This window comes from Eucalyptus grandis, chromosome 2 (assembly GCF_016545825.1).
Source record: "Eucalyptus grandis isolate ANBG69807.140 chromosome 2, ASM1654582v1, whole genome shotgun sequence".
Classification (NCBI taxonomy): Eukaryota; Viridiplantae; Streptophyta; class Magnoliopsida; order Myrtales; family Myrtaceae; genus Eucalyptus; species Eucalyptus grandis.
Window position 1 is genome coordinate 37,494,361 of NC_052613.1, and position 24,869 is coordinate 37,519,229.

Here is a 24,869-nt window from a genome sequence, read left to right on the forward strand (position 1 = left end):
GATATAAAATAAAATTCAACGACAATGAATACCTCTTACTTCTTTGCAATCGAAGAAGCAAATAGTAAGAACCTTTCTACACAAACTTATTTGATTACAAAATCCTACAATAATCGGAAGTTCAAAGTATTAGGGGTGAGCAGCGGTTTAGGGTCGACCCTGGACCGACCCTGGACCGGCCCAACCCTGCCGGTCCTGGTCCGGTTCCCAAGGGGACAGGTCGGTCCTTGGTCCTGAAATTCAGGACTAACACCGTGCGGGTTGGTCCTTGGTCCTAAGAGTTTTGGATCGGTCCAACCCGTATATTATATTATATTATTTATAATTCTTTTATATATTCAAACCTAAGTAAAATGTCTATTATATTATATTATATTGAGATGTTCTATCAATAGCACTAATAGTAATTTCAATTTAAAACTTTTGTTAAGTATTAATTATGTGCCGTTTGTTTTGTTTTCAAGTGTTTAGAAGTTCAAGTGAATTAACAAGATGTGAAGTTATATATTCATGGTTTATATTAAGTATTTTGAACTTTTTATGATTAATTTGTATTTTACTAATGAATTTCAGCTGCACTTTGCTTTTCAATTTGTGTCAAATGATAGAAGTTTTTGAAGAGTAGAGTAGTACTACAGTTGCTACGGTGATTTGCTAGTCAAGTGGTGTAAAGCTCATTTTTTGGTTGAGTAGACTCTACATGATTAAATACTAGTCAAGTGGTGCGAAGCTCATTTTTTGGTTGAGTGGACTCTACATGATCAAAAAAACGCTTTTGCATACGGTGTTATAAATATTAAAGATAGATGATTACAAGAATTTTCCATCTTGTCCCATATCTCGATGAGCAGTTAGCGGATATGAAATTTCTATTATTGTGTCATCTTAAATTTGCTAAATATGTATTAGTATTTTATAGTTTAGTTGCACAATACCGTATTGTTGATGGATGTGTAATTTGAATTTGTAGGTTTACTTTTTTAGGAAGTATAAAAAATAAGACGAAAAAATTATCGATCGGTCCTGGGTTGACCCTGGAACCGGACCAAACCCATTGGGTCGGTCCGGTCCTTGGTCCCAGGCTCAATAGGGTCGGTCCTTGGTCCTAAAAATTGAGGACCGACACTGTACGGGTTGGTCCTAGGGTTAGGGGGTGGCTTGGACCAACCCAGACCATGCTCACCCCTACAAAGTATACAAGAAAATCTTTTTTTTAATTATTATGTTTTTATTATTATTTGGAAACAATATTCACGTAATTTTGTTCTTTTACTGGAGAATAATATCAATTATTTAAAAGGTTACAACCGATTGCTTCATACATTTCTTATCGTTTGAATATTATCACTTTTATTTTTTTCTTTAATTAAGACTAAGAAAATTTCCATCATGTCTTCTTGCTTAAGTAACAATTATTTATATGAAGGAGGATATCAGCATGTGGACGCTGGGATGACTGATGACGCCTTGCCTCCTCCATGAACTGAAACTACCTTATAAAATCCTACGATAACCGGAAGTCAAAGTATACAAGACAATTTTTATTTATTTATTTATTTATAGTTATTGTGTTTTTTTATTTGGAAACAATATTCACGTAATTTTTTTTATCAGAGAATAATATCTATTATTTAAAGGTTACGACCGATTGCTTCATACATTTCTTATTGTTTGAATATCAATCGCTTTTATTTATTTCTTTAAATAAGACTAAGAAAATTTCCATCGTGTCTCCTTGCTTAAGCAAATAATTATTTTTATGAAGGAGGATACCAGCACGTGGAAGCTGGGACCAATGATCACGCCTTGCCTTCTCCATGAAATGAGACTGCCCCGAGAAGGTTGTATCCGGCAAGATTGATGAGCGTAGCGCACCATTGAGGAATCCAACTAGAAAATCGCAGCGTCCACTTCAAGAACATGTGCTGCAACAATCGCACGTTGGATCTGCTTCTCTATGAAATGAAATTACTAGAGAAGCTTGTACCCGGCAAGATTGATTAGTGATGACTACAATTCAAGAAGATGTACTGCAACAATGGCACTTTGGATCTGCTTGTACGATCATGCTTGAACAGATCATTATCGTTGAAAATCTTGCAAGAAAAGATAAGAATCGTCAACAGAACAAAGAAATTTCCATAAATATAATCGAGAAAACAGATATTATTGGATTTGCTTCGGAAAATTACTCACAGTCCAATATACTTCCATAATTTTACTAAAAGATTTCGTGCTTTTAAAAATGGAGTCATTTTTCTTCTTCTGGTGCTAGCAAGCCTCGTTGCCATGCGTGCTAGTCAATTTAGATCGCCAAAATTCGATTTTTTGCGCACAAGATGATTTGTTTATACCGTGGACGAAAAAAATACAGTGTCTGGTCAATGATGTCGGTCTGAAAACGCAACAGACAATTGGCGTTGCAGAAACTGGAAAAGCCGTGGCTCTCGTGGAGCAATTTATCCATTAAATAACATCGTTTTTGGTAATAATCTATATAATTCTTAAATGCTTGCCCAATTTTCTATTTAATCACCATCTCCGAGGATCATATCTTCCTTTCCGCATGCGATACACGGCTGGCCTTCTCTCTTTTTTTTGGCCGGTGCCACTGGCCTTCTCTGCACCTACCTTGAATCGATTATAAATAATAGTCTCTTTTTTTCCTAAATAATTTGCTAATCATCCCATCTTGGTCCATGCATTGCGCTTAACCCATCAAAATCATTCAACCGCTTTAATATCCTATCTGATTGCAAACTCACGCTACTAAAATTCGATAATTTTTTTTGGGAAAATAAAAGAAAAAGAAAAGGGAAGGGAAGCACGCTTGCTTTTGACGTATATCGAAAGTTTAAAAAGTCAGCAAATCACAATCAAAAGAAATGCAAGCCGAAAAATTAGGGAAAGTATCTTCGCCGAACAAGTATGAAAGTAAAGTGCCTGATGTAGAGGACAGATTGTATTCGGCTTGGAATTTTTCAAATTGTTTCATTGTCTGTTTTTATGAGATCCTATACCCCATATTCCCTCTATATTAGGGAATTAGTGGGTCTCACGGTGGTGAAGGTAAACACCACGTTAGGAGTTTTGGTTCCTGACTACCGTCGGGTAGGCAGATATAGTATCCTCTCGCACGAGTGAGGGTGGGTGAAAGGCACACTACAAAACTGACAGGCTAGTCTTTTACCCCCGGTTTCATTGTATGTTTTTATGAGATTCTATTACATTTATTGAATCGACTTCACATTGATGTTGACTTGATCCTAGACTAACTAATATTCTAATCAGTTTAGGTCAAGTTTGAATGACAGCACCAACGTAGGCTCATTTTTTTTTTCTTTCTGAAAATGACTACTATCAACTATTTTAAAAGCTTTAAATATTAGACACGTGCATGATTTAACATATAAATATTCTACTATATGGAATTCAAATAAGAAGCAAGGCAAAGCTTGACGAGTTAGCCAGATACATAAAATTATTTGTACTTGATGGAGGGGGACCATCGGTTGTGTTTCATGCTTAGTCATCCATTAGATATTCGTTAATGCGATTCTAGATTCTATCTCATTGGGTCCCTAGTTTCACACCAATTCAAAAGTTCGTGTTGCAATGATAGTTTGCTTTTCCGATGCTGAATTTTTATGTAAGGTTTTAGCAACAGAACTTGAAGAAAAGAGTAGGATTAAGAACTTCCAAATATTCGTTTACAATCGACAAATCATGTGAGTGTTGTATACGCAAGGCTCATTTTTTGTTTGTAAAATTATCCTTACACATTCCTGATTGAACGAATGACTTGGGTGTCTAGAGTTAACTTTGGAACCTGATTTTTGCACATATCAACCAGCTAATATGAATATGTGAATTATCTTTTTGTTGAAATTTAATTGAATAGATCCAAAGTAGAAGACACACAAGAGAATTGCTGCTGTAACTCTCATTACTTTATTCATCAGAATATAAGCCTGTTAAATAGGCAGAACATCCAAACCACTTAGAAAAAAATAGCTACAGAATAGCAACAACAAAGACCCGCTAACATACCCCACTAACTAGAACATGTGCATAAATAAACTCCTAAAAACAAGCCACTTCCTATTGACTAGGACTCCACTATTACATTATTGAAGACACCTAAAAATTAAAAGCAAGTAAAAACTGAAAGTTAACTACTTCAACACCCTCCCTTAAACTGAAGTTGCAGACAATCAGTTTAAAGGAATAAAACAAGCCCTCCCTTAATCTAGAGCATCCAACGAACAAACACCAAGAAGCTTTCTCAACTTCTGAAATGTAGACAATTTGAGAGGCTTGGTGAATAAATCAGCACGTTGATCTTCACTTTTGCAGAAAACAAGATCTATCACTTTATCTTTTGTGAGATCCCTCAAGAAATGACACTTCACATCTATGTGTTTGCTCCTTCCATGTAGAACCGGATTCTTTGGAGGTATAATGGCTGAGTTGTTGTCACAATAGATTGTTGTTGCTTCTTGTTGTTTAAATTGAAGTTCTCCAAGAATCTTCCTTAACCAAATAGCTTGACAAGCACTTGAAGTGGTAGCTACAAACTTAGCTTCAGTTGTTGATAGAGTAACAATTGGCTGCTTCTTTGAAGACCATGAGACAACCCTTGAACCAAGCATAAACACGTAGCTAGAAGTGTTTTTTCGATCATCCATATTTCGAGTAAAATTTTTATTGTCATTGAAGCCAAACAAATCTGATTGTTATCCTTTTTTTGTAAAGCAACCAACAAGTTGCAGTCCCTTGCAAGTAGTGGAAAATTCTCTTTGTAGCTTGCAAGTGTATTTCTACTAGGTATTCCATAAACCTATTTATGAGGCTCACACCATGCATGATATATGACATCGATGATATCACATACATTACACCTCCAACAATTTGCTTGTAAAGCGTGCTATTCACCTTTTTTTCCATCAGAATCTTTCAATAGCTTCAATCCAACCTTAGTTGGTATGCTCACAGAGTTGCAATTCTTCATTTGAAATATGTCTAAAATCTCTTGAACATATCCCTTTTGGGAAATAAAGATTCCAGCTGTAGATTGAATTACTTCTATGCTAAGAAAATAATGCATCAATCCAAGATTAGTCATCTCAAATTCATCTAGCATAGACTTCTTAAATGTGTTGATCAAGACACTAGTAGTCCCTTTGAAGATAAGATCATTCACATACAAACATACCATAAGCAATTTTCCATCATCACCAACTTTAATAAATAATGTATGCTCATATGGACATTTTCTAAATCCTTCCTTCAAAAAAGAGGCATCGATGTGACTATACCCAGCTCGGGGGGCTTGTTTTAACCCATATAGTGCCTTTTTCAATCTATAAACTTTATGCTCACTACCATTCTTCACTTAACCAGAAGGTTGATCAACAAATACCTTTTTTTAAAGGTCACCAAGCAAGAATGCTGAATTCACATCCAACTGGAAGATATGCCATGAATTTTGTGCTACTAATGCAATCACCAATTTGATTGTGTTAAGTTTTGCCACAGGAGCAAATACCTCTTTGTAATCCACTTCAAAATCTTGCTTGTAACCTTTTGCAACCAAGCACACCTTGTACTTGTCGACTTTGTCATCTTTATTCAACTTTGTCTTGTAGACCCACTTGACCCCAATTGATTTGTGTGATAGCCTAAATTTTCAAAATTTGTTTTCGATTAAATAAATTAGGCCTTTCATCAACGTGCCTATAGTATTATTATCTAAGCTGATCACTCATGAGATAACTAGACTATCTAGGGAAGTCATTAAAGGATTTTAACACAATGGACTTGAGAATTCGACCACAAATCGATTGTTTAACCGTGCTAGCCTGCAATGGTCATTACGGTACAGTCGAAAATCTATCAGAGACTGAAAATATGTCGATTCGACTGAGATATGTGGTTAGAGTGTGGGTGATTCCACCAAATTGCAAAATTCTCATCGATCGGTACTAGACCGATTTTTCTGTCATTTTGATATCCTGTGCTCATAATTGAAACCTTGAGATTTTTATAATAATTGAGAGTCGCCAATGTATCGAAGATGTATATTGTGACTCAAGATAAATTGATCACGGGTCAATTGTACTAAAAATTCATAAAAAGTACTTGGTAAACTAGATCACGCTAAAAGCGCGTCGGATTGAAATTAACCACGAATTTGAACCCGATTTCAGAAATTGAAAGTTCTTTCGTGTTATGAGCTACTTTTAGAACGTTGACTCATCCTCCGAAGAATTTTTAGAGATTCCGGGATTTTTACGGAAAACTGTTTTGGACATTGCGGAAAATTAGCGGAAATTCGGATGGGCTCAATTGAAGGGAATTTGAACTTCCAACTTGAGCCTTTGGGTATTGGGGACTTGCAGAAAATTGTTCGGGATTTTTCTTTAGCGAAATTGAACCTCAATTTGGACAATTAGAGAGGAAATTAAAACTTATATAGTGAAATTCGAATTTAAGCATAAGGCTGAAAATTGGGACTTCAATTTGGTTTAATTTTGGAAAACCTACTCAAGAAAGAATTAGAAGGGAACAAGGCATTCAATGGAGGGGATAATTATTGACTTTAAGCCTTGTTCCAATCCTCTTGAGCAAGAAATCTATATGCCTTTCTCTCTGTCCGTCGCTATCTCTCTCTCTCCACCAACCATTTCGTTCATTTCCCTTGGACGAGTTGCTTCTAGTTTTCTTCTCAATTTGTTGCCTCGAAGACCGTCTGCCTCCTCCATTTTGTTTCCCCTCCACTGAACGCTAGCCATATGCTCGAAGCCCTGCCAGCGAAGCCCACCATCATTTGTTTCATTCCACCGAGCAGTCCAGCATCTTCGTCTATGTCTTGCTAGTAGCTCCTTGTTACTTCTTTATTCAGTCAGCCATCTTCAACGAAGACCGAGCAGCTTCCCATCGAAGAATTCCACCGAAGGCACCAACAGCTTTGGCCACGTCCACACACTGTCAACACTCATGCAGCTCTCCACCGAAGACTCACGTTTCCTCCACCCCATCAACCGTGTTCGAAGCTACCCGTCCCAGTCAACTCAACAGATTTCCCCAGCATCTTCGTGCCCTTCATCCATCGGTTCTCCTCCACCTCCAGCCCACACAAATCCCAGCAACAGTCCATGCAATATGTTCGGCCAAGTCCAGCCCGTGAGCAAGTAGCCCATGTAATTGTTCATTGGCCCAACAGCTCGCAATTGAAGCCTAGTTGCAACAAGCCCAGTTCAGTTTTTCAGCCATGGGTCCGGCCCATTCAAAGCTCGCTTCAGCCTAAATTCGGCGCAGCCCAGCTCAAAAACAAATCTCAGATTGGGCTGAGATTTTTTGGGCCAATTTCAGGCCCGGTCCAAGCCTGTGGGTGTCATCGCGAGCCCAAGTTCGCCGCCGTCATGCCGTCGTCACGGTGAACCGGTTTCCATAATAAACCGGTGAATTTATGCACTAAACTATTTTTAGTAGGCTAATGACGTTTAAGTAGTGTTTAGTTTAATTTAATTAGGAATTATGTGGTTAGTTAGATTAAATTAGTGATTTAATTATGCAATTATGCATGTTAGGTGGTTAGATTAGATTAGATTAAGTGAGGCCTAGATAAATTATATTATTTATCTAGAAGGGTTCAAGAATTTTCCAGGCCCGTATCGGTACTTAATTTAGTGATTTTGGCCTAGGTCGGTATTTTTAGAATTTAAATTGAATTATTTAATTAATTTTATAAATTAATTAATTATTAATTATTTTTCCAAAAATTAGACTGGGATAGCCAGGTGACCAGAATTTTGTGCCAATTACAATGGTGATTGATTTATTTAATTGAGTGCTATATTGTGCCAATTGAATTTAAGTTGTAATTTTGGAAATTTATCCCAAAATTGTATAATTTCATTAATTAATTAGAAACTACCGGGGCATCTGTTTACAAGGCAAAAATGTTTTTAGAATCTGTATAAATAGTGAAATTTTCTAAAGTAAATATATTATATTTTTGGTTTAGACCGATTGTGTACTCACACACGATTATTTTTATTGGGTACACTTTAATATGATGGAATTAGGCCAAGTTGGATATGTAATTAAGGAATTGATGTGCAAAGCACAAGATCCTTGCCCAGGAGTAATGCATCGTGGTTTAGCTTCCAGGAGCATTAATACCATTATAGATCTATAGCAGCTTCAGTGAACACTTGAGATTTCAGCTTTGGCGAGCATTATAGTTATCTAGCAGCTTCGATGAGCAAATGTTATTAGCAGCTTTGGTGAGCAAATTTTAGACATCAACTTTGGAGAGCAATGATATATGAGTATATCTATTTCAGCTTAGGTGAGTAGTGTTCAAATCGATAGAGTTTATAGATGACATCGATGGTATGAAGTTGAATGAGTCGACTGATTGATGGTTGAATTGAATTGAATTGAATTGTTTGGTCGAGTATTTGATTGTAATGACATGCAGGGTAGACCTGAGGTGAGGCAAGTCCTTATGATTGTGTGATTAGAGCAATTCTAGGCGTATTTCTCTCATAATCGGGGGTTTAGAGTGTGAACTTGTTGAGATTTATATCTCACCCTGTCATGAGTTAAATTTTCAGGGTCATTGAGTGGAGTACCTAGAGCCGAGAGGAGGTGATCAGAAGTGTAGATCAGTTAAGACCACTTCTTTTCTTTGTAGTATTTTGGTCATAGACCTTGTACATGACTCGGTATGTATATAAATGTGTGTTTTGTTTGTGAATCTGTTGTCCTGCTTTTTTTTATCCCGAGATGGTTATTGTCAGGGGATTTATTATTTGCTTCTGCATGTGCAATAAAAAGAAAGGGTTAGTGACTTGTCTTAGGAAGTCGCAAAATAATATTAACTAGAGAAGGATTGGCACATGCTCGGAGGTTCGAGGTGTGACAATTTGTGTCCTCTTGGAAGATCTATCAATTCCTAAGTATTATTCTTCTCAATGGCTGCAATTTCTGCATACATAGCAATTCTCCAATTTTCTTTCTATACAGATTCATCATAGGTTGTATGATCACAATATGAAAACAAAGCAAAATAGGTAACTGGATCTTCAAATTGGTCAACCTATGTTACTTCATAATCACTCATCCAAGCAGGTCTTTTTCAAACTTGATGTGGCCTTCTTCAATTTCTGCAATTGCACTTTGACATTGTGAACTTTCTATGATGGTTCGACTACTTGTGGGCTCTTCATCATATTCAAAATTCATTGAATTTTTTTTTTCAACACCTTTCGCACTCCATGGCCAGAATTGTTCTTCATCAAAGATCACATCACAACCGATGATGATTTTCTTGGTTATAGGATCATAAAAGCTTGTAGGCTTTTGATTGATCACTAATGCAAAAAAAAAAAAAACACATTTGACTCTCTTGTCATCTAACTTTTTTCTCTTCTAATTTGGAACATGGGCATAGGTTGTACACCTGAAAATTCTAAAGTGATCTACCGCTGGTCTTTGTCTGCTCCAAGCTTCTTCAAGTGTCATATTCAAACAAGCAAGAGTAAGGCTTCTACTCAAAAGATGAATACTCCAATTAACAGCTTTAGGCCAAAAGATCTTTGGAACTCCACTTGCTCTCAATAAACTTCACACCATATTCAAAATAGTGTGATTCTTCCATTGCAAACCCATTTTGTTGTGATGAATAAGCTATAATGAGTTGTCTCTTAATGCCATACTTCGCATAGAAATATGCAAATGCACCCAAGTTGTATTTGTCACCACGACCTTTGCGAAGGACTTCTATTGGATTTCCAGTATTTTTTTCAGCAAGTGTTTTGAAGCTCTTGAATGTTTCAAAAGCTTCAAATTAGGGATTAATTTTTTACCCTTAATATATATATATATATATATATATATATATATATATAATTAAAATTGCATAGCATATAATTTTGGTTGCATTTATTTATTTGTTTATCACTTTTGCATTTGATCAGCAGCAGATGGACTTTAATTTCACGAGTTGACAATTTGGTATTTTCAAAAATGATTCATATTATTCTTTCAATATTTGGTAAAATATTTCATATATTCACGTTAAGGGATATATTTTACAGAAGATTGGAAGTTCAAGGGTGAAATATCAAGAGGAAATATTACACATGGGGCATATATTGAGTAATATACTCTTTGACTCAAAATAAAAAAAAATTTGGATGTAGTTTTTGGTTAGTGACGTGTGCAAGTGTATGATATGTTTTGTAGTGCATGGACAAGGGACAAGATAGGATAATTGAAGGATTGAGAACATGGGATATAATTTATCTAGTTGATAGAAATGGATAGTACAAGATATTTTGGTAATGGAGGAATATTTCATGATATAGAAACTATCTTAGTTCTATTCCTCCACAGGTGGAGGTATAAACCTCACACCTCAAATGATGAACTACAAGGCTATTTATAGGCATAAGTCACCACCTTAGAAGATTCTAGACTTCTCTTGAATGCTAGACTTCTCTAGACTTCTCTTACATGCGGGAAATTTTCAGCCAAAATTTTTTAACCATCCAAAACTTCATCTAGGGAATAGTTTAGCAACTCTAGGAAATTCTAGAAAATGGATCACCATTTCCAACACTCCCCTTTCCATTTTCGGGATACTTCGGATATTGTATCATAAAGTTTCGGACGTACCTTGAAATTTCTTTTGTAATTTGTTCCATGCCTTTTATTTCGTCTTCATTCCACGATCCCTTGCATTCTCTTGTCGAACCACTTCCACTTGCCTTTGAACATGCATGACTTTTCTTCAACAATGTCCCATATGTCTCGGGGCATCAAAATGCTCTTAGTTGTAGTTGTTAGCTTGGACTCTAGTTCTGACTCTAGCTTCGGCTCTGGCTCTCTTGGCTCTTGCTCGAGCTCTAGCCTTTGATTCTGGCTCTAACTCCGGCTCTAGCTCTCTTGGCTCTTGCTCGAGCTTTGGCCTTTGATTCTGGCTCTAACTCCGGCTCCGGCTCTGTTGGCTCTTGCTCAGGCTCTGGCCTTTGATAGTTGAGGATGGTGAGGACAAACGCCCATAACCAAACCATCCGATATGCCTAGCTCTGATACCATGTTTAAAAAAAATTTGGATGTGGTTTTTGGTTAGTGACTTGTGCAAGTGTATGATATGTTTTATAGTGTATGGACAATGGACAAGATAAGATAATTGAAGGACAAAGAACATGAGATATAATTTATCTAGTTGATAGAAATGGATAGTACAAGATATTTTGGTAGTTGAGGAATATTTCATGATATAGAAACTATCTTAGTTCTATTCCTCCACACCGGTGGAGGTATAAACCTTACACCTCAAATGATGAACTACAAGGCTATTTATAGGCGTAAGTCACCGCCTTAAAAGATTCTAGACTTCTCTTGAATGCTAGACTTCTCTAGACTTCTCTTACATCCTGGAAATTTTCAGCCACAATTTTTTAACCATTCAAAACTTCATCTAGGGAATTCTAGATTGTATTTTAGCAACTTTAGGAAATTCTAGAAAATGTAACCATTTCCAACACCTTTGCACTCAGCGACGGAGCTTCTGGACGAGCCGGAGATTGTCCTCCTCGACCGTCTTCAGCAGGCTCTCCATGAACACCCGCCTCTCTGAGCCCGTCAGCTTCACCACATCCGCCACCTCCCGGCCAAGCACCGCCGCCCGCAGCCTCCGGGACGTCGGTAGCCTCTCGATTGCTGCCCACTGCAGCTCTAGCTCGTCCTCCTCCTCCTCCCGCCGGCAATCCTGCATCCGGTCCTCCAAGTCAGTGACGCTTCTGAAGCTGCTCGAGGCACGGCAGCACAGCGACAGAGAGAAGCTCCAGCTCCCTCTTCGCTCCATCTCGGGGAGCTCGATTCTCTCCGGCTGATCACTCGTTTGTCGATGGCTGTGCCATTTCGGTCGTTCTGATCTTTTCGGGCAAATGCAGGCGCAGCTTTTCTTATTTAGAATGCGTTCGTGCCAATGAGAAGGCTATGGTCAATTTAGCCATCATTTTTGAACGAGTGGTATTAATAGATTTCATACTCTAGAATCAATGCATTTTTTCTTCTTCTGGGGCTAGCACGCCTCGTGGCTACCCGTGCTATATAGTCAATTTAGATCGCCAAATTTCAACTTTTGCAAATGAGATTCCGCAGCTTGCAATATGATTGTATAACTACAAAAGGGTTAGCCTTCCTTTTGGGGTCTGATATGAAAAGGGTTAGCTTGATTAGTGAGAAAATGTTACAAATTGATATCTTAAGATGATATATGATTTCCTTATAATTTGAACAAGAAAGAAAGATTTCTAACAAGATCTCCACCTACCTATTGTTGATTAAAAAAAAATGATCGGAACATGCGATCACGAAATAACCGGTACACCTATCTTGTTAGGGAATGGGAATAATCGTGAAGTTTCTCCATATGCTGGTGACAGAATTGGCCGGCCGTCATGCGCGCATCTTGCGCGCATGCTTATACTTTACAAAGCCGAGCTCACTTTCCGGACTAATTGGGAAATTTTCCTTATGATTTGGATTTGGTGCAAAAATTCAAATTGGTCGACATCATTTTTGAGAAATACATTAGCAAATCAATGAATTTGGATTGGGTCATACGCAGCTGATTTTTGCCATTTGCAACGCAACGGTTAAATTGGCATCACAGAAACTAGAAAGGATATAAGATCTCGTTGACCAATTTATCCATTAAATCAAATGCTATCCATTAAATCAAATGCTTTCTGGTCCTACTCAAATAATTCACAAATGCTTGCCAAATTTTGCTAAGTAATCACAGTTTTTCCCAGGAATATTGCTTCCTTTGGTCCGCCCGCCATCACTCATTCACCGGAGTGACGTCTTCAGATAAAATGTAAATTAATTTACTAATAATTAAAAAAATTTCCATCTCTATTCTTAGGATATAGAACAGGAACTCTTCTGCGAACCATGAAAAATTCTTTTTATTTTCCTTTCCTATTGATAGTAGCTACGAGAAAATTCTGCATGTCGAAAGGAGAAATTACGCACCATGAGGTACCGAGCTACACTGATGTGATGGACCAGCGATTTGCTAGTCTAAGAACTCGTTCTCCACCTTCTACCTCAAATCGATTATAAATACCATCTTTTTTCCTAATTAATTTGCTAACAGATCCATGATTTGACCCATTTCAGTCCACAAATTGGGCTCAATCTGTTGATAACGTTCGATCACCTAAACATCATATTTGACTAAAAGTGATATGTCACTAAATTGAGCAATTTTATTTTTCTCAATAAAAAAGGATGTGGAATCATTGAAGTATGACGTTGGAGGTTAGTCCGAATGTGACGGCTGAAATTGACCATTGCATCAAGAAACCAACTTAAATAACTAAAACCGTAAAATATCGAGAGACTAGATGGTATTGATACCTTATCGACATTTCTTGTCCGCGAATTATTCTACATGTAGCTGACATTTCTCCAACAGGAAAAAAGGAAAAGGAAAAGAAAAGGGAAGAGAGCTCACTTTTAGGTCCGCATTAAAAGTTGGAGAGTTTGCAAATATAATCATTAAAGTTGGGAATCTTTCGTGTAAAATTAGGGAAAGTATCTTGCGTATCAGTGATACACGTAACCCGTTCCATAGATGTGAAAGCATATGACACGTGTTTAGATTGGCAATTTAGGCCACGATAAAACTTGATACTAATTGGAAATTAATTTATAAAATAATTTTATGGCATATGTATTTTGTCATCTAATCATTGCTCCCATATATCGTGCCAATAATTATGATTGTTAAGAGTGAGCAGTTTTAGGTTCCATACAGGTTCTACTTATTCATTAGAACAAATTCCTCATTTTTTGGGAATCTAAAGCCTATTATGCATACCTTAAAACTTAAAACTTACACTATCATAAGTTCTAGAGTCTGTTGTAGGGTCTACCCAAGTTCTGTCTGTATTATTAATTGAATAATTGTAGTGAATTATTACCTTTAATAACCATCACTTATTGCTAATTCGCTGACCATGACTTATATTTATACACATGAAGAATAAATTCTCAATCATCAATGGAAGCTCGGACTAGTGAACCCATACGATAGATTGTGTAAAGTTATAGACCAAGAAAAATATAAAAAATTGTTCTAGATTCATGTTCTAAGTTTCAAGTTCCCAATTCCATCTACTTAGAACTTGAAACCTACTCGTTAAGATATGTTCTCCAATTTTTAGAAGTTGAAATCCATCCTACATATCTTGGAATTTTTAATTGGACAGGTTTCCACCGGTTCGGTTTTTCAATTCTAGGTTCACCCTGAAATCATGCTCAAGCCTAATGGCTGCTGGATAATATTCTTGAACAAGACATCCAAACCGACGGAAACTAATTAAACATTCTTGTGGTTTTATTGAAGAGAGCGTTGGAAACCTTTGGGACAGACGAGGAGGAATCATGTTGGAACTGGACTGGTAGTATCCTCTGTCTTGCAGCTACATTTTTTTTTTCAGTGCAATTGCTGTCTTGGGAATTAGGAACTGTTAGAAAATACAAGTGCCCCGTCCCAATTCATCCATGACCAATCGAAGCCAATGAAAGTTCGTTCGAGAAATTAAAGAAAAGAAAAAAAGAACTTATGTTACATGATGCTTAATCATGCGTGATGTGAGAAAGTGCACATAATCGCTTACTCAACTAATCTTGAAATAATTAATGATATGTTTGTTTGGGAGAAAACTACTTCTAGGAAAATTGTTATTTGGAAAAGATATATTGTGTTTCAAGACATCCAGAATATCTCTCAATCTTTATATTACTAGAACGATTACACTTTGTTTGTCGACAATGAAATCATTGTGAACGTGTGGCTCAGAAATCTCTTGCATGTTGTATGAGCCGGGATTGAGCTTTCCAAATTACTATTGCACGCGTAGCAAGACCCACTGGCGAGTGTAAAGGAGCACTGTTTAAGCTTGACTAAACTTACGAAGTCCTTAAGATATCCGAACTAACAAGATGAATAATTTCCCTCCGATCAAGACACAGAAAAACGAGCATTCTCAAGGCGGGCTCATCATCTCCTAAAACCAACCAATTCCTGTTCTTACACTAAAGAGTAACAAAGGACATTCGAATTTTAATCTCTACTGCCCTGGACGCAACGATTTTGCTTCTTTGGCTGCATTTTTTTTTTTTTTTTTTTTTTTTTAACTCGATGACTGGTTAAACTCTCAAAGATTGCTCTTACAAAGTAACAACTTCTTTTTAGCTTGATTCCTTTCGTTGCAAAAATATTAAATAGTAAGTTAATTGTATCTAAAACAAACTCGATACATGCGCGACACATGCTCGAGGTCTAGTTTGAGAATTGGGACATAATCAATCACATAAAGGTCCTCAAGTGTATAAGTGATACACACCTTTGATGTTTGCGATTGTTCTTTGTATCACTCTTATATCTTTCTACTAATACGTAGAAAAGTGTCGAATGCGTAATTGCTTTTGCTGTTATTTGACAAGAATTGTGGCAATGAGTTACTTTATTGCCCTTGTTTGCAAAAAAATCTGCTTAATTAAATAATTATGGCGTAAAATTAGATGAAAATGAATTGATTCAGATGTTACCACAATATGAGAGATGAAATCAAGGTCAAAACTTTAAAATAGAGTTCCTTTTATTCTGATGATTCTAAGTGGAAGTATTCAATGAAGCACTCTCTACACTCCTTTCATCTCCTTTGGAAGTTCAATTTTGCAATTGCACAGGCAAATATACACGTGAAAATTAGCGGAAAGGCCAAAAGCATGATGGCTACGACGTAGAGTTGATCGTAGCGATAACCATAATAATTTTCCAAGAAGGCGCTGATCGTCGTTTGTTGTCCATCAACTGTTATCTCCTTATGGATGTCTCCGTATAGCGAACTAAGCATACCTCTCAGGGACCAAGTGACTGGGCATATCCAGTAACACCAACGCCACCAGACCGGAATTTGCTGCCAAAATGGATGATAAAACACCAAGTAAGATGTGTTAAGCCACAGATAACGTTAATGATTGGGTGTTACTAGACAGAATAGCAAAAGTTTGATGAGAGACTTACGGGTCCGGGAATCAGGAACCCCGCGAACAGATTGAACATGGTGTAGGCAAAACTCCCGAACACTGCAGCCACTTGGTATGTTGGTGTCAGTGAAACAAGCATCATTCCAAAGTAGTTGAAATAGAGCAATGTACAGAACATGGTGTAGAAGTACCAAAACACTTTATAGAACGAGACATAGAAACCTATGGCAGGGTATGTGATCAGCACAAACAGAACCGTTTGCAAGAATATGTATGGAACTTCAATAACCCCCTGCAACATATTTGAGGGGCATAATATCATCGTTAGAATATGGAAGAACGAGAAATGTATCAGTATAGCCGAGAGAAGACATCACAGAGAAGAACGAATTAGTGACCTGAGCAAATGAATAGGACCACGATGAGTACATTCCGGCAAATCTTTCCCTGTAGACAACGATGCGTTCAGTAGCAACAAATGGCAGAACGGAATTGCCGTTCCCTACCCCCATGAATTGCACAAAGACATACATCGATCCAAGTATGCTGAGAAGATCTTGCTTGTCGTTTCTTGAAAACGAAGAGTCATGTTTCAGCATCTTAGATGGTTTAAGTTTTACAAGCTCCTAATCTCAATGTTTGACAAGTACGAGAGACTAACTGGGTTGTATGAGGAACTTACATTTCCTTTCCTTTTTGCCAAAGGAGAGCGGCACAAAACAAGGAAGATGCGGTAATGAAAATCAGGCGCACCAGGTTGTATTTAGGGCTTCTCCAGTAGGTTAGATGTTGTTTCCATAAACATGTCTTGAACTGCTCCCATCTATTTTGCCGGAAGCCTGCAGAGAAACACATCTCTTTTGTCCCAGCCACTGGCAAACTTAGCTCTCTCACTAATTCTTTGTTCATCCTACAGTGGCCAAAAAATATTTAATTAGCAGACATCATTTTTTTCCCATAGCGAGTACGAGAAGCACCATTTATTTGCACATATGTCATTCTCTGGTCAATACTCCAAGTTAGCATCACATAAGAGACAGAAGCATTGAACTTTGCGACCTGTGCGCTTGATGAGCACTTAATGTGTGCTTCACATGCGCTTCACGTGCACTCTGAACATTTTACCCTTGTATGCTCACCTGCACTGATCAGATTCCTCATAAATGATGCCAAAGTCTATACGAAGTTGAGATTCTATTGAAGGACTTGTGATTTCCAGCATCCACGTAGCTGGGTTGTAATTATCCTTGATTTTTGGCACTCCAGGGATACTCTGGACAAGGGGAAATGTAGGGATTCAGTGGTCAAGCTTTCTCAATCCTTTTTTTTTTTCTGCAGTGTAGAGTATAAGGCCATTCAGTAGGTTTCGTCAATTTTATATGTTTTTCTACCTTTGGGATATATCAGATTGGTTTGCAGCTCATCATAGAACCAATTGATACTTAATGACGTCCATATTTTGAGAAAGAAGTATCAATTGAATTGCTCACGCGTGAGATGTAACAATTACCTCAAAATATTCAATAAGCTTATTTGAACGCTCTCCAAGCTCTCCAGAGTATATCATTTGACCTCCTCTTTTCATCAGGATTAGCTGCAGAGTTCATCAAATGTGACATGCTTCAGTTGGGATTGTCACAGTTATTGATGTACTTTACAAACACATGTGAAGTGAGTAGTAAATAGAATTTCATGCAATGTGCACCAAAAAGCAGTCTTCTGAACATAATTTTACTGATAGCAGAATAGACTGTTACAGGAATGTATGCGTTAGCAAGTTACCTTGTCAAAAGCCTCAAATATGTCAATGCTTGGTTGGTGAATTGTACACACAATTGTCCTCCCTGTGCTAACAATATTCTTCACGACTCGCATTACAATGGCGGCTGCTCTAGCATCAAGACCAGAAGTAGGTTCGTCCATGAAGATGATTGATGGGTTAGAAACAAGCTCCACTGCTATAGTCAGCCGTTTACCCTGCTCGAATGATATACCGGTCACACCAGGAACACCAACTATGGCATCTTTTATGTCATCTAGCTCAATCATTTGAAGTACTGTAGTCACAAATTCCTGATTGACAACATATAATTCAGTTGCAATGCAGATTTAGCTACTAATTAGTGCAAAATGTTATTACTCAATATGTGATATGAGAGACCTAATATGGTTTCTCTCTACCCGGTGGATTTGATCAATATGAGAATATCTAGTGTGCAATCGATATGCTAAAATCTTTCCAGTTGGACACAAGATTTAGCCGTTTGTTGGCACCTATCCTAGGAAAACTGTCGGCAAGATTTATTAAACAATTAGCAAACAAAGTGACATTTGCATCTCAAAGTGTGATGTACAAACTACTTCCTGTTCTATCCGCCTACTGAAATGCTTCATCTGTTTGCTCCAAGTTCAAGTCCTGCTCAAATATCGAGCAATAGGGTATCCATAATGGTCAGCATATTCTATCTAGATGAAAAATCCTACCGCTCTTGTATTTTTGTCAATGTGAGCTGGCAACCTTAACCAAGCTGAGTATGCCACTGATTCCTCAATTGTAAGCTGTGGAGAATGTATGTCGATTTGCTCACAGTAGCCAGATATTCTGGCATATACAGCTTGAACTTTAGGATATCCTCCAACCTTTATGTCTCCTTCGATAAAACCGCCGGTTTTTCTTCCTGAAAGAACATCCATTAATGTTGTTTTCCCTGCGCCACTGACACCCATCAAAGCCGTTAGGACTCCAGGTCTGAAGGCTCCGGTAACATCTTGAAGAAGCTGTAGTCTCCTTTCTGGGAAACCTTGCTCTCTTAATTTCTGGAAGCATTTGAAATTCCATTATGCCAATCTTTTATTAATATGATATGCAAAACAAACACTTATTTTCAACAACTCAAATGCCTCACCTTGGTTGTTTCCACGAAGGACCGCACGTTTTCAAATGTTAGAGTTGTTGGTTCAAATGGTAAAACCATCTCTATACAATTTCAAAATTGCACTGGCGTCAGAAGGCAATATTGACTGATTTAAAGCATTGACCAGTACTCACAATGCGTGATATCGACCTTTCTTTCGCAGTTTTGCTGATTTTTTCAATAGATGATAATTGACTAACTCTTATGAAACTTCTAACCTCTAATTTTTGGCTCAATGGTACTTTTGTTAGCCGCCTTTTCTCCTGGAGTGGGATGATCAATGTCTCTGTCTTTGTCCAGCTGGGAGAGCTTCTTACTGGAGACAACAGCTCGAGATCTGCTTGGAGCTGTGATTAGCCGATAAATACATGTTATTCAGTGATATAGTGTTAACCGTCTGAGAGAATTCCTAGCCAGCATGTTCAATTACCTTTTGAAAAACTCAGAGCACAGGTAAACCCAACGTTGAAAACCATCCAAAATCCAATCAATGCCCCAACTGATATCCAGTAAAAGTGGTCACTATAATCTAGACCATGCTGTTTGAGGACTTGTTGCCCCAGAGTGCCGTTAAGAGATGAAACCTGCAGAGGATCGTTAAGCCTGTTAAATACTAGACGCCACCATTGTCATGGGAAATCCATTCGTGTGAGATTGGTTTGTCCTTCAGGATGTCACCTTTTGCCACCTTGAAGCGAGAAACTCATTCACTGAAACACCTATTTCAGCATATGACAATGGAGAGAACCAGAATCCCCACCTCAACCAACCGGGTAAAGAAGCTGCAGAGAGACGAGGCTGCTAAGTTCCTATCACTTTGCTAAAGTCCGTATAATTAGAATCAATAAAATTAAACTTACGTTTTGGGATGGCGAAGCCACCGAATAAAAACAAAACAAATAAAGAGAATAGACCGCAAATTGCTGCAACAGGCGGATTTCGAACCACAGATGCTATCAATCGGAACATTGATATCGATACTTGATGCAATAGGAAGAGCAGGAAGAATTGATTAAAGAACCTGACAGTCATGAAAAAAGTGAGTGGCTAAAAGTCATATCATCTCTCTGATATATTGAATTTCGGAATTACCTTTGAGGTTCAGGACTATAATTAACTCCATAATAGGTAATAGCTGTCCAAAGAAACGCATCAAGTAAAGAAAATGGGATTTTCAGTATGGCCGCTGGAATGGTATAAGCCCATGCAGGGTAGAAGAAATTATCTCGTTGCTTGTAAAAGACACCAAGTCTAGAAACAGTCATTGCCAGTTCCGGAAGACCATTAACCTTGAGCCGGATGAGAGCATAAAATAGGGAACCCATGAAAAGATCCGCATGCACCAAGTCGACTTTCATCCTTGTGCGCAAGAAGACGGTCACTGTAATAACTGCAACGACCACGAGCTGCAAAGAGTAACCACCAAATCAATGAATTTTGCGTGCATTTCTCATTAGCCATGTATTGTGACTGCACCTTCTGAGTCCAAATGGGCAATTACCTGTGCTGATTTGAAGACATGAACAAACCAGTTGCGCTTCATGAGGAGCCATTCTCTCAAAAGGCACGCTTTGAACAACTCCCACTTTTTTAACGAGTAAATTTCGAAAGATAAAGCATTTCTGTGTAGCTCAGTTTTCTCGAAAGGCCTGGCAAGTTCCTCGTCCACTGTCTTTCCCATTAGATGCTCTTTAAACATTCGTGCGAACATGCTAGGAGATATGAAATTATAGGTCCGGTCTTTGTGATGCCAGTATCGTGCCTGGTCCTTTTCGGAAACCACCTGCCAAGAATTCCCAAAAACAGCATATGTCAGCGCTATCCTTCCACAGTTCGAACAGTTCTTTATTAAGCAAGAGTGCATACTTCTTGGAGAAAGTCAGCAATGCCTTTTCTCAATGGGCACTTGAAACCACAATGTTCAAAGAAGCTGAGAACATCCGTCCGAGGTCCATGATACACTACATGTCCCTGTGCCATTAGAATTATGTCATCAAAGAGATCAAAAGTCTCAGGTGCTGGCTGAAGAAGCGAAACCAAAATTGTGGACTCTGTTATGTGCGCCAATTGTTGCAAGCATGTAATGATCTGAAAGGTAGTGGAGCTGTCCAAGCCTGTTGATATCTCATCCATAAATAGAACTCTCGCCGGACCAATTATCATTTCCCCTGGAAAAGAGAGCATCAAAATTGTAGTGAAGCCTAAATTTAACAGTGTGACGTAGAAACTTTTCCTATAAGTTTCTCATCATTTGCTGCATGTTCACGTAAAACTAACCGGTCGCAGCCTTCTCTTTTGACCACCAGAAATTCCTCTGTTCATCGCATCCCCAACAATTGTATCTGCGCAGATGTCGAGTCCAAGAACCTGAAAAGGCATAAAATCGCAGCAATTGTAGCAAAAGTAGAATTGTCCTTGGAAAAAAAAAAAAAAAAACTTCGTAACTCCTTGTCCCATTGGAAACATTACCTTCAAAATGTAGTCTGTTTGAAGTGTTCTTTTCATTCCTCCTATAGAAATTGCCTGCTCATGTAGTCATAACGTCATCAGAAGCCAGTATCGGCAGTCATTACTGTAATTAAAATATTGTAATGAATCCAAATTTGTGGAAAGATTAACCTTCATGTAAGTGTCTATGCTTGGCTCTGGATTAATTCCTGCTTGCTTCTCCCTTTGCTAACTTCTTTCAACATGTCTTCAATGAAAAGCAGACATAAAGAGCATCAGCGATGACCACCGCAACTAATAGTAACTTCAAGGTTGGAGAACAAACTGGTACCTGCCCTTCCTCCTATGCCCTGACATCGTGCAGAGAAGTCAAGCGTCTCCCTCACGGTCATCTCAGAAATATGTGTATCATATTGGCTTATATAAGCTGAAGTCTTCTGAGGAATAAACTCATTCAGCTTGTAGCCATTGTAGGAAATTTCGCCCTTGACCTTCATCATACATCGTTGGTCAATTCCGCTGATCTTACACATATGCATGATTATTTGCATCCGAATATAGTTCAAGTATAGAACCTATTCCTGTCAGCATGGAAAATCTACAACAGACAGAACACCAAAAAGGTAATACCTTGAGGGATTTCTCTGATTTGCCTGCTAATGCCTGTAATAAGGTGGTCTTTCCGCATTCTGGTGGACCTAACAAGAGCGTCATCCTGTAACAATTTCGAGAGAAAAGAATTACGCTGGATAGTAACATCATATACGTCAACTTTTGTCTCTAAATTAGTGCATACGCTAAGCTTTAATACTAACCTCGCAGGCTTAAGGACGCCGCTAACGTTCTTGAGAATTCTTATCTTGTTCCCCTGATACTTGCAGCCAACCTTATTTGTTGGAGCCTGCTTCAGAGAGAAAAAAAAAAGGTTATTGGTTCCCGCGTTTATGTCCTATGACTTTTACCAGAACGGTTTGCAATAGCTTGATAGAATAGAGAAGCCGTTGCGTGAGCTAATAAGTTGGTTACCAAATCAGCCAAGTAAAGATAACAAAAATCAAGTTAAAAAAGAGTCATATTAATTAGTCGTAAAACTCCTAAGATTGTAAAGCAGGTCCAATTAGGATTGCGTTCATTAACATTTCTATTCTCGGAGATTTTTTTTTCAACGGTAATTCTTTTTTATTTTTATTTCCTGGAACAATTTCAGAGTAAAACAACGTATTTGATAATTGTACAAATTTTTTATTTCTAGAATAAGAAAAGAATAAGAATATGTTTAATACAACCGATAGGTTCTTTTGTGATGTAGAATTTCTTTCAATTTTTTAATAATTTTTTTTTTATTTTTCTTCTTTTTTTCCTCTCTTCTTTTTCCTCCTCTAGCTCAGATGGCGGCAGCAACCGGCTAGTGGGCAGCAAGTCTCCACTGACCAATCAAAAGAAGAAGAAAAAACCAAAAAAAAAGAAAAAAAGAAAATGACTTATTTCTAAAAATTGTTCTTGAAAATAAGAAACTATTTTATTATTTTATTATTTCTTATTTATATTTCAAATCTATTTCTTAACCATTTTTTATTACTAGGAAAAGAAAAATTAATTAATGTTACCAAATCGATTTCTTCTTTTTTTCTATTCTAGCAAGCAAAAAAACTGAAAAACTGAAATGTTGCCAAACTCTAGATTTCTCATTAGTTTCCTTAGGAATTTGTTTTCCAAAAATCGGTAATTAATTTTCTACATAAAGCAACAATGCAACACGTATGATTGATTTATGATAAGTAAAAGATTTGGAATGAGATGTTTTTAATGCAAGCCCCATTGAGTCATGGATGATCTGAAACTGCTAATTTTCTAACAGGAGGATCCATTTGCATCACGTGGCCAGTTTGCTGTCCTCCTCTAATGTCCCAAAAGTAGGAGCCTATGTTAGCCAAACATAGTATCTACAACAGATAACTTGTTCTTTGACTTCAATTGTGTCGTCCTCGACAAACCTTTGGGACCTGTAAAATCTTGGAGAAGGGAGAAGAAGATAGAGAAGAAAATCTCACGTAGAAAATGGCTTTGAGAGCGCTCCAAAGAGTTGGGACAGATTCCCCAAGAACGGCTTTGCTGTCTGCTTCTATGCACAGATCCCGATATCTCACTTCCACGGTCGGTAATTCAAGATCCACCCTGAGAATTTAACATCATATTAGCTGTACTTTGGCATATAAAATAATCGAAGTTGTCTGCCTTTTACTAGAACTGGGAGGTTTGGACAGGAATAAAGAAATATAAAATGCCTGCCTCTGCACTCGCTCCCGGAGCTTCTGGAGGAGCCGGAGATTGTCTTCTTCGACCGCCTTCAACAGACCGTCCACGAACACCCGCCTCTCCGAGTCCCCGAGCTTCGCCACGTCCACCACCTTGCGGCCGAGCACTGCCGCCCTCAGCCGCTGGTACGTCGGCAGCCTCTCAATCGCTGCCCACTGCAGCTCCAGCTCGTCATCCTCCTGCCAGCGGCCCTCCTCGCCGAACGCTGACGGCGTCTGGTCCTCCGAACAAGCGACGCCCGTGAAGCTGCTCGGGGCAAGGCAGTGCAGCGATGAGGAGAAGCGCTGGCTTCGTCCTTGCTCCATCTGGGCGAGCTCGATCCGCATGGACGAGGCTGGCTCATCGCTTGTCATGAACGGCTGCGCCATTTCAATTAGTTTAGGTCTTTTTCGAGCAAATGCAAGCAAACGCTTTTCATATATAGTGAGAGGCGCATGCCGCATGAGCAAATCAAAATACAATCAAATTCCTAAATTCCAGCAAGGTGCCAGTTAGTGCATTACGAAGTTTCATGCTCTACACATGGAACAGTAAAAAAGTAATATCGGTTGTCTATCTTCGTGGGCAGATTAATTGAATTGACTTCGCATTAAAGTTGACTTGAATCATTCTAAATCAATGCAAGTCATTTTAAAATAACAAAGTGAGCATCAATATAGGCTCGCTTTCTTTGAAAAAGGTGGTGTGCCCAAATATTATTATTATTATTATTATTATTATTATTATTATTATTATTATTATTATATTGAGGAACCCATTTTGATAGAATAATACCAAATCCCGAATTATTCATAATCAATGGTGAGAAAAATGATTATGTTATCAAGTTTCGCCTATTTGCTTAGATATACAATAATGCAACTCTATCATGTTGTTCCTACTATTCTACCAATTCAAAAATTCACATAGCATTGTCCGTTTGCTTTTCCAACGTTGAATTTTAACATGAGTTTTTAGCAATAGATTTGAAGAATTACTAGATTACTAAACACTTTTGAATATTCATTTACATGGGACAAATCATGCGAGCATTGTACATCTAACATAAATGCCATCTTCCATTGATAACAAAAAACCCTCTGTGAAGCACAATCCACCTTG

At 38.0% G+C, this 24,869-nt stretch overlaps 1 protein-coding gene across 1 annotated transcript; it reads right to left on the reverse strand.

The window, feature by feature from the left end:
- Window positions 1–15,660: 15,660 nt before the first annotated feature.
- On the reverse strand, window positions 15,661–24,136 carry LOC104427084 (pleiotropic drug resistance protein 3). The gene is made up of 23 exons (XM_039307782.1): window positions 23,742–24,136; window positions 23,504–23,627; window positions 22,268–22,353; window positions 22,083–22,167; window positions 21,758–21,943; window positions 21,624–21,680; window positions 21,474–21,527; window positions 21,278–21,371; window positions 20,871–21,172; window positions 20,506–20,787; window positions 20,097–20,410; window positions 19,865–20,025; window positions 19,683–19,786; window positions 19,432–19,588; window positions 18,996–19,066; window positions 18,574–18,906; window positions 17,872–18,162; window positions 17,600–17,683; window positions 17,229–17,362; window positions 16,772–16,999; window positions 16,488–16,659; window positions 16,127–16,381; window positions 15,661–16,019 (listed from the first exon to the last, which is right to left on the reverse strand). The coding sequence occupies exons 1-23, from the start codon at window positions 24,134–24,136 to the stop codon at window positions 15,753–15,755; spliced, it is 4,236 nt and encodes a 1,411-aa protein (XP_039163716.1). The 3' UTR covers window positions 15,661–15,752.
- Window positions 24,137–24,869: the final 733 nt, after the last annotated feature.

Excerpts from the sequence above, each read along its gene's own strand:
- LOC104427084 (XM_039307782.1), bottom strand. The coding sequence starts at position 24,136 with ATGGCGCAGCCGTTCATGACAAGCGATGAGCCAGCCTCGTCCATGCGG. Across the intron at positions 16,660-16,771 it reads TGGCAAAAAGGAAAGGAAAT|AAACGACAAGCAAGATCTTC; the intron begins GTAAGTTCCTCA and ends TTCGTTTTCAAG. Across the intron at positions 16,382-16,487 it reads GGTCCTATTCATTTGCTCAG|GGGGTTATTGAAGTTCCATA; the intron begins GTCACTAATTCG and ends AATATGTTGCAG.